Raw genomic sequence first — 9969 nt, forward strand, 5'->3', positions numbered from 1 at the left:
CAGAATGTGCATGATGCGGTGAACACAGTATGTTTTTATTTATTTGTAGGTAGAGAAGCTCTCATGTCGAGACCGCCTCCCTGCCTACATGACCAACCTTGTCATGATGCTGTTAATGGTAAGACGAACCCGATTACCTACATATACAGTACTGTAGATCACCTCTGATGTCCAGAAAGGTTGTGGAGTTATTATTTCTTTTTCACAGTCTGTCTGTAATCTTGCAAACCTTTTCATTGTCAGATTGGTGTTACATTTGCCATTGTGTTTGGTGTGATCCTCTACCGGATCTCCACCAAAGCCGCTCTTCATATGAGCACCAATCCAATTACACGGAATCATGTACAGCTGACGGTGAAAACCACTGCAGCCATCATCAACCTGGTGGTCATCCTCATACTGGACGAGGTGTACGGAGCTGTGGCACGATGGCTCACTGTGCTAGGTAAGCCAGGCCAGGTGAAGTGGCTCAGGCAGTTAACTAGGCCAATGGCTCAAACATCTATGATAGTAGTGGACAATGTGTTAGTGTCTCTTGTACTACTTTGTGGCTGTGACATTGTGAACAACAAAATAATCCATAGACAGTACAGAAATAAAAAAGAAACCATCCAAATTTGCAAACAGTCATGAGGTTCACCATTAGCTGGTTGGGTTTGGGCAGACCTAATGGGAGCAGTCTGCAAAGATGATTTCAAGTCAGTAAATGCCTCTCTTTCTAAGTAGTTAGGGATTCACTGTCTTCAACATGACATCATTCCTTGAAAACCCATCTTTTTTTTTTTGTTGTTGTTGGTTTTGGGACTCAGAATAACCTTGAGGGCATCAGGTCCAGGTGTCTCTCTTCCCAAAAGAGTTATCAAAAGAAAATGCAAACCAGTACTGACTTTATGGGTCAACAGGAACAGAAAAGAGCCCATTAAATGTATAGCATTTGATGGAATTAATGACAGAATGGGGTGTGGATTTCTAGTAGCATTTACTGCTTGCAAATCTTGAACAAACCACCATTGTGTGGGTCTGTCAATGTCACAAATTTTCTTCACCGGAAAAATTGGTGTTCTGATGGAGGAGTCACTACACAGGCCATTAACTCCTGCCTTCAGCAGTGAATCAAAATCAGGCCTGATATCTTCTAGCACTTCTCTCTTTCGTGGATATTGTTTCATGCAGGGTCTTTTTTCAGACTTTGGGTGGACTAGTGAAGCGACGTAAATGATGTAGCGTAATATATGAAGTAACGTAACATAAGGAACTATTCGAGTAGTTTTGTTGCCTAAACCTAACCATTTGCTTTTGGTGCCTAAGCCTAATACGACCGTTTCACAACCTTGTGTTTATTATTGTTCTCAGCTAGTTTTATTTTGAAAGTCTAACCGGACGTAGCTAACGTGACGTTGAATATCTCTTATTGCTAACTTCATCACAGAGCTCTACACATTGAAAAATGGCAGTAAAGGGGTACCCTGTGCCTTAAAAAGTGATGTCAAGGGGTCCTGACCAAGTGTCTGCATGTGAGGAGATGGGAGTGAGAAATCAAAATAAATTGTCTGTTCATTTTAGAGGTTCCTAAAACAGACAAGAGTTTTGAGGAACGACTCATCTTCAAGACATTCATTCTCAAGTTTGTCAATGCTTTCAGCCCCATCATCTACATTGCTTTCTTCAGGGGAAGGTGAGTAACCTCGTTATCGCTTAGAGAGTGATTTTGTAGCTTTCGGTTACTTTTTATCCTCATGTCTAACCACTCATATGATTTCAAGAAATTTTGAAAAAGAAAAATGTTTTAAGATAAAGAGCACTTTTATATATGCTCTTAACCCTTTCATTATTTTTTTCCTCTAGACTGGTGGGCAGACCAGGAAACTACCTGTATGTGTTTGAATCCTATAGAATGGAAGAGGTGAGCTTCATACTTTTACAAATGGTCTGTAACCACACTGGCATTAGATTTGAGGTGTTTTTTACATGCTCATAACAAATGAGCCAGGAGCAGATATGTGTTGTAATTTTGCCTTAGTTCTGCTTGTTATAAAGGCTTTTTGCTGTGGTGGACTATAGTTGTGGACTGTTTTACAGTGTGCTCATGGAGGCTGTCTGATGGAGCTGTGTATCCAGCTGAGCATCACCATGTTGGGAAAGCAGCTAATTCAGAACAACCTTTTTGAGATTGGAATACCGTAAGTATGCTTTTCTCGAAATTGATCTTTGATCATTATGCATCACATTGTCATGAAGGACACGGCCTATAGATCAAATAATCTTTCTCAAGTCACGGTTGCCTTTTTAAGTCTGGAGCAAAATAAACAAAGGCTTTCAATTCATCTCCATCCAGCCTGCAGGAACATGGGATGGTACTTATCTCTTCTCAAATTGTGTACAATTAAAAACAGAACAAGAAAATGGACTAAAGAAACTGTGTGTGTGTGTGTGTGTGTGTGTGTGTGTGTGTGTGTGTGTGTGTGTTCCTCAGTAAGCTGAAGAAGCTGATTCGTTACATTCAGTCAAAGCAAGGGGCTTTTCAAGAAGAAGAGAGACAGAAGAAGCTGCAGAGATATGAAACCGACCACTTCCTGGAACCATTTGCAGGGTTAACACCTGAATATATGGAGATGAGTCAGTACCACACACAATATCTACACACACACACACACACACACACACACACACACACACACACACACACACTGCTTGTGTCCTGAGCACCAGACAAAGACAGAGCAGCATCTGTTTTTGTTTTGGAAATACTGGTAAAATATAAATACTACTAAATACAAATCTGTTGCATCATTGATAAGCACTAGTGACCCGGTGCCACTGGAAACCATGCATGCCCATGTCATCACACTACAGATGATGTGGTGATGTGTGGTTTCATCTGTCCAAAGAATGCTGTTCCAGAACTGGGCAGGCTTTCATTTAGTCTAATCTACCCTTTCTATGCTTGAGGCTCAGTGGTTTCAGTGGTTTGCACCCTGTGGTGAACTCTCCATACTTGCTCTCATGAAGTCTTCTCTTTATGGTAGACTTAGATAATGGCATGCTTACTTCTTGGACAGTGTTCTTCACCTGGATGAATGTTGTGAAGGGGTTTTCTTTACCATATCGTACGATCATCCATCAACAACTGCAGCAGCAGGGCCAGCCTGACACCACTGGTCGATGGATGGAGTGCTCTTTCGAAATTTTACTTTCTATTTGAATGTTCTGTTGTACAGCACTTTGGTCAGCTTAAACTGAGTTTAGATGTCTTGTAGAAATAAACTTCACTTGACTTGAAAGTATATTTACATCAGCCTGTGCTGGATGTCATCACTGACTTCCTAATCATTTCTTCTGTCTTCTTCTGCATCCAGTCATCCAGTTTGGTTTTGTTACGTTGTTCGTGGCGTCCTTCCCTCTGGCTCCTCTCTTTGCTCTGCTCAACAACATCATTGAAATACGCCTTGATGCCAAAAAATTTGTGGCGGAGTTGCGAAGGCCAGTGGCTGCAAGAGCCAAAGACATTGGTGAGTTATTTTCAACATGCTGTAGCTCTTATAGAAAGGCAGCGTGTAAAAGGTCTTACTTAAAATATCCAGCTGTTGATACATATTGTTATGTCTACAGGTATATGGTACAACTTACTAAGAGGGGTAGCAAAAGTGGCCGTCATTATTAATGTAAGTAAAACATGAATGTATTCATTGAGACACTTTTAAGTGCTACCACTGTATTTTGATCCCAGCTGGTCACTTTGTCATGTTAAGTGGTTTTAAAATTGTTTCATTTCAGTTTCACACTGTATGCTGTTGCATTCCTCACATTAGTCTAACTACCATTTCTGTCCCGAATCCCACCCCTCCCACCACCTCCCCAACAACAATTCCTAGGCATTTGTCATCTCCTTCACTTCAGATTTCATCCCTCGGATGGTCTACCAGTATATGTACAGTCCTGATGGCACCATGCATGGATTTGTCAACCATACGCTGTCCTATTTTAATGTCAGCCACTTCCAGGGTGGCAAAGAAACCATGGATCCATTGCACCTTGGCTACCCTGTTGAGATCTGCAGGTGGGAAATCAATCTCTGTTCACAATTGGCGATTGTATGATAAAACTATGTTTAGCATTTTAAAAATCAATATAATGCTTTCTAAATGTGTTACTTGGTAAAATTTATCGAATGAGACCAATGCTGAGAAAATCCATGGGCTCTGTCTCATGGCAAAATGACCTACGTTTACCGTGAGGTTCTCAGAATGTCACAATATTATGGTGTCCTGTGCAAAGATCCAATGCAGTCATGAGCAACTCCTTTCTTATACTACTGAAAGATGATCCTGGAGTTACTCAACAAAAGTAACCACAACAATGTTCACTTTGACCTAAACCAAAGCAAACTGTTTCACAACGTTAACCATGTGAAGACAAAGGTCCAGTATGATGAAGGTTCTGTATGCGTATCGTTGGTATTCTTCAACAGTCATACATTTTGGGAGCCATTTGAAATCAATCTACTCAGCTGTTTATGCATGAGGGTGTATTGAGCATCACATATATGAAAGGTGTGATTTTTCATACTTCAGGGTGTGTATGCCAGCTCAAGCCACAAAAACTGTCCTGCATTTGCAATAAGAAGTGGTCTGAGCAAGTTTATACTAAAATGAGCACCGAACAGTCCTTTTGAGTGAGCAAATGACCAAACAGACACAAAACATAGACTAATGCCAGAGTAAATTTACATAAACACCGTGTTAGCCCAGGTTCTGTCTATGTGCCATCAGGACAATAGAGCATTGTGTTTTTCTAACAAAGTCAGACAGTGATTGAGCCAACAGCTTCAACTCGGCTTGGCAAACAGATGTCAGTACTGAAAACCAAGCCAAAAAAGTTTCTTTTTGTCTCTGAAGGTATAAGGACTACAGAGAACCTCCGTGGTCAACCACTCCATATGAGATCTCCAAGGAATTCTGGGCAGTGCTGGCTGTCCGACTGGCCTTCGTCATTGTTTTCCAGGTGTGGTGAAACATATAGCAAAGTACCGATACATTACTAATACTGTTCATGCGTATTCATCAGAAATTGCACTGTATTACAACTGTCAAATATTTAATTCTATTTAAAGGTCCAGTGTGTAAGATTTCAGAGGATTTGCTGCCCAAAAATAAAATGGTCATAATTATGTCTTCATTGGGTGTTAATTAACACAGAAAAATGACATGATTTCCTTCCATTTATCTTTACCAGAATGTTGTGATGCTGATGAGCGACATCGTGGACTGGCTAATTCCAGACATCCCTAAAGACATCAGCCTCCAGATCCACAAGGAGAAGATTCTACTGGTCGACCTCTTCATGAAAGAGGAGCAAGGCAAGATCCATATCCTTGAGAGCAGGTTGTCAGCGGGGGGAAAGGAGAACTGCAGCAGGAGCAACAACAACAACAACAGCACAGTGGCTCACCCACGCTCAGGACTGCACACCAACAGCACGACAAGCCTCTAATGTTTGTAACAATGAGTTCTTAGTTCAGTCTTAGTTAGCAAGTCAAAGCTTGCTAGCAGCCTGTGTGCTCAGGCCAACCTAAACTCTGTGTTTTCGTTCTTGTTCAGAACATTCCAACAGCTGGGAGAAGCAGCTGGCAGATGAGCTGTGGGGAAAGTAAAGGTGAATGTATGAGGCCAAATGTCAGTGTGTGTGGAGGGTTGTGAAACTGTATCTACATGCGTACAGGCGTACTTAGACAACCTTTGTGAGTGTGTACACAAATCTGCAAATGCACACACAGATTTGCGAAGTGTCCACAAATCTATAAATGTGCATATGATTTATACATGTGTATAGGAGTAAAATAAAAAAACTGTACCCAAAAACTAGTATCAGGGGTCCAAAATCTCAAAACTTTCTCAATTTCTAAGGGTATTTACTGAGATGTGAATGCAAAAGACATTCGTTGATGTTGCTGAACTTGGATTTTTTCTCATTTTTCCACATCTGTGCTTTTCTTGTATTTTACCAGCTCAAATCCTCAGTGTGGTCCTTAAGTTAATAAAGACAAAGGCTATTTGCAAATGCAAACCTGAAAAAGGTTCACAAACCTACAGTAAATATCTCCTCTGGTATTTATTGGCAAGAGCTGAAAAAGCAGAGAATTTTTCAGCTCCACCTCACATGCGTCTCTCGTTGGGCTGTCTTTTGACAGGTGTGGTGAGCGCTCTGGACATCAGGGTCTTTGCCTGACCCTTTTCATGCAGTGTCCAAAACTTCCACTACCACAGTGGAGCACCCAAAACAACGATGGCGTGGTTCCTAACTGCCGCAACAGCAAATACAAACAGACTTACCTACATTTTCACTGTCCATATCCTCTTCAGCTGGATCCTAGTACGATCCTAGTTTCCATACTGAAGAGACCACCAGTATGGTAGTTAATGCTGAACCACCAACTACAGTTTGGTCAGTGTTGGATCATAGATTAAAAGCAGATTCAAATAGGTGGGTTTTAAGTTTTGAGTGTGGGGGCAGCAATGGAGACTGTCCCCTGAGCTCCGATGCTTGGACTGGGTGAGAGGGGTGAGGAGGACGGCGTTGGCAGACCTGAGGTTGCAGGTTGTGTCAGTGCAGGAGGTCAGTGAGGTCGGTGAGGCAGAAGAAGGCTGGGTTGTGGAGGCTCTGTAGGTGATAGGGAGAGTTTTGAACTGGATTCTTTGAAAGTGGAGCCAGTGGAGGTTTTGAAGGACTGGGGCGATGTGAACCAAATACTTTCACTCATTAACAAAAGGTCTTTTACATTGAGTTAATGAGTACATATTTTCTGAATATACACATGTATGAACAAACGTTTAGAAATATATACATACACACATATTCAATTATTCACAAATCTGTGTGCGCAGTTATAGAATTGTTAACAACATCAGCAAATTATTAAGCTCCATAAACGTCACAAATACATGCTGGTAGAGTCACAGCAGGTACACAGAAGCATGAAGAAAACCAGCACAGTGTAGTACAGTGTCTGTAGCTACTAGCTGCACTGTGTGATGCATAAAATGCAGTTACATTTTTTTCATTTAATAGATGATTGAATATTATCTCATTATTTTAAGCATTGCTTCATTTGGTAGTTTTCTAATACATTGCATTATCAAGCTGTAAACTATAACTTTATATTCTTTATTCTTCATATTGTCTGGTTTGCCTGTCAGTGTCATGAGGCATTTTAGCCTTTTCTTTGAAAAAGACTGTCTTTGTCGTCAAGATGTTTGTGGCTATTTTGAATTTTAATTTCTATTATGTTGCTTACAATACATTATCTTGTGCTGTTAGACAGGCAGTGTTGCTGTCTCTCCTGCTTAATAAAACATGGAGAGGAGGAAGAACATGAGTTTACATGTGCACTCTGAATAAATATTGTATTTTTATAGCATATTTCCTGCTTCAATTACGCATGCAGATCCACCACACAGACTGGTTATGTAAAGATAAGACAGGAGAATACGCGGCGCGGCAGACATCTGTCTCACACATGTATGAGACATCTGTCATACACATTCACACATGACGTTGACATTGAACCTTTAAAGAATGGGTTCAAACTACACTCAGTCAACACGGCCAAGATGTTGTGTAGCTTATTTATGTGCACTCATTTCATTTCAGCACAGTACGAGAATTTTTACTGTCATTCAGAGTTGCGCCTTCTCTCCTCCAGGAAGCAGGTCCTGGCCAGAGCACCAGCAGCTCTCCTACAGATGTAAGCAGCCCCCACCCCACCTGCATATATCATTTTAATTTTATACCATCAGGATTAATGCTAAAGCAAACACATTTCATTTGTAATTCTCTGAATTTTGGCGGCTTTGAATGTTGGCGGATGGATGGATGGGTCTAATAAACACAAGATTTTTGAGAAACATCAACAGAAAAATGTTTTCCTAAACCAAACCAGATTTCAGATCACAACCATGTGTGAGAAAACCTTTCTGGCATGAAGGTTTTGTGCATCCCTGCGATGAGAACGTGTTGGACGTTTGGACAAGTTGCTCTGGATGTTTAACATTGCTGCAGATGGGTCTACATTGGACAGTCTGTCCAGTGCTTACTCACCTTCTCAGTCTATGACGGGGGGACTGGACATAGAAATTTGGCTGTTGCAGTTGTAAACACTTGTCCCTCCTACATGAATCCAAAGTGAGGGTATGCATGTAACTCAGAGCCTGGTATGATCCGTCCATAAGGGTAAACCTCTGCAAGTCCTTCACAGCTCAACACGATACAATCAAACACTATTTTTCATCCATCCTGTCTAGGTCAATAGTCAGTCTTTACAGAGGCCCTTGTGTGGATAGTATGCATTGTTGAGGTCAGATATCAGTCTTGTATTTGGTCATGTTTTGTAAGTTTGTGAATTTCATGCTATAAAATGTTTTGTGTAACTCAGGAAAATACTTTGGTTGAAAACTTTGAATAAAAAATACTGAAAGAGTGGGGAGACATTATCAGACAGTATTATTTTATCACAGACGTCTGTGAGTGTATGTCAGCTTTTAAAAAGAAATTTCAGGTGAGGACTGTCAAAAAGATGTTTCACGAGATAGCACAGGACATTAAAAGAAACATTAAAGGCACGCTTTAAAATGGTGACTTCTTGAACCCTGACAGACTGGTGCAGTCAGGATGTGTTTGTGGAGAGAGATCCATTGAGACAGGGGGCTATGGAGCAGGCCCAGTCACCCCAGGACCGCTGCTTGGTCTTGGTTAGATTGTCGTGAGTTTCACCAATGACCGACTCAGACTGAAACGTGTCTTACATGCTGAGCAGCTGTATGAACTCTCATATGTCTGGTCAGGTTTCCACTCTGGATGAACTGTTTCGGACAGACTGAGCAGCTGAACGGCTTCTCTCCTGCGTAGTTTCTCATGTGAATGCCTAAAGCCGTGCTCTGTGTGAATCTTTTACCACAAACTGAACAGCTAAAGGGTTTCTCCCCTGTGTGAGTTCTGAAATGCCTCACGCTGTTTCTCACAGACTGAACATCTGAAGGGTTTATGTGTGACTAAACGTGCACTCTGTGTGGATTCTTGAACACAAACTGAGCAGACGAATGGATGGTCTCCTGAAAGACTTCTCGTGTGGCTCTGCACAGAATCCTTTGTGTTAAATGTCACAGTCCTGTCATCACTAGCTTGCTTAAGTCTTAATTAGCTCAAGTGAAACAAAAAATAATGTTTTTGCCGCATTTAAAGGCATGTGTAATCCAAACTTCATCAAGAAAAGAAAAGTGTTGAACTGCATGCTTGTTACAGCTACCATGCTGCTGAATGGAGCCATTTTCCACTTCTGTCCACAAGGGTGTGCTAAACCACCCTAAATGAAACCAAGTTAAGTGGATTTATGAAGGATTTATTGCAGTTACTATGCTCAGGCCATGCCCTCCATAATCACATGTTAATCTTTTTTAACTGTCTTACAAATTAAAACTACCAATTTAATAGTAAAAAATATCATTTTATAGTAATATTAATAATATAATGCAATGACTTTATTTTTCCTTTTTCGATGTGTCTGAGTGAACTATAAAAAAAATCCAGGTTTATTCCCTGTTTTCTAACTCTATGCAGCCTAATCAGCAGCTGCTTCCTGCTTTGTCTTCATTTTTCTCTTCACCTGCATTAGTGGAGGCATTCTCTTACCTGTTTTCACCACCAGAGGACCCTGTTTACTGCAAGATGTGCTGAATGAATCCTGTCCTATGACAGCAGCAACACTGACAGCAGCAGATGAAAATTATTCTACTTGATGAGCTCCTTCACACACATCCAGGAGGAGATGGAATCCCAAAGCAATCAAAGGTGGGAAACTGATGGGCTCCACTGTCAGTGCCACAGAGAAGGGTCTGCACCGCAAGATGTAACAGATGCTAGCATCAAGTTGTATCAAAGGAAGAGTGGAACAAGATTCTAGGGGCGCGAGTAGAGAAC

The 9969-nt window shown here is 41.1% G+C and overlaps 1 protein-coding gene across 1 annotated transcript in view; it reads left to right on the forward strand.

Moving 5' to 3' along the window:
- The window catches only part of ano1b (anoctamin 1, calcium activated chloride channel b), a 33086-nt gene extending 26922 nt beyond the window's left edge, over positions 1 to 6164 (forward strand). Inside the window, exons 15-25 of the mRNA XM_076732046.1 lie at positions 50 to 118; positions 244 to 445; positions 1564 to 1675; positions 1846 to 1903; positions 2080 to 2180; positions 2474 to 2616; positions 3357 to 3509; positions 3610 to 3662; positions 3873 to 4057; positions 4896 to 5001; positions 5233 to 6164. Of these exons, the coding sequence (XP_076588161.1) occupies positions 50 to 118; positions 244 to 445; positions 1564 to 1675; positions 1846 to 1903; positions 2080 to 2180; positions 2474 to 2616; positions 3357 to 3509; positions 3610 to 3662; positions 3873 to 4057; positions 4896 to 5001; positions 5233 to 5490 (1440 nt within the window). The 3' untranslated portion in view covers positions 5491 to 6164. The remainder of the gene's footprint in view (positions 1 to 49; positions 119 to 243; positions 446 to 1563; positions 1676 to 1845; positions 1904 to 2079; positions 2181 to 2473; positions 2617 to 3356; positions 3510 to 3609; positions 3663 to 3872; positions 4058 to 4895; positions 5002 to 5232) is intronic.
- The last annotated feature ends 3805 nt before the right edge of the window (positions 6165 to 9969 follow it).

Source organism: Chaetodon auriga, chromosome 6, assembly GCF_051107435.1.
Source record: "Chaetodon auriga isolate fChaAug3 chromosome 6, fChaAug3.hap1, whole genome shotgun sequence".
In the NCBI taxonomy this organism is placed as follows: domain Eukaryota; kingdom Metazoa; phylum Chordata; class Actinopteri; order Chaetodontiformes; family Chaetodontidae; genus Chaetodon; species Chaetodon auriga.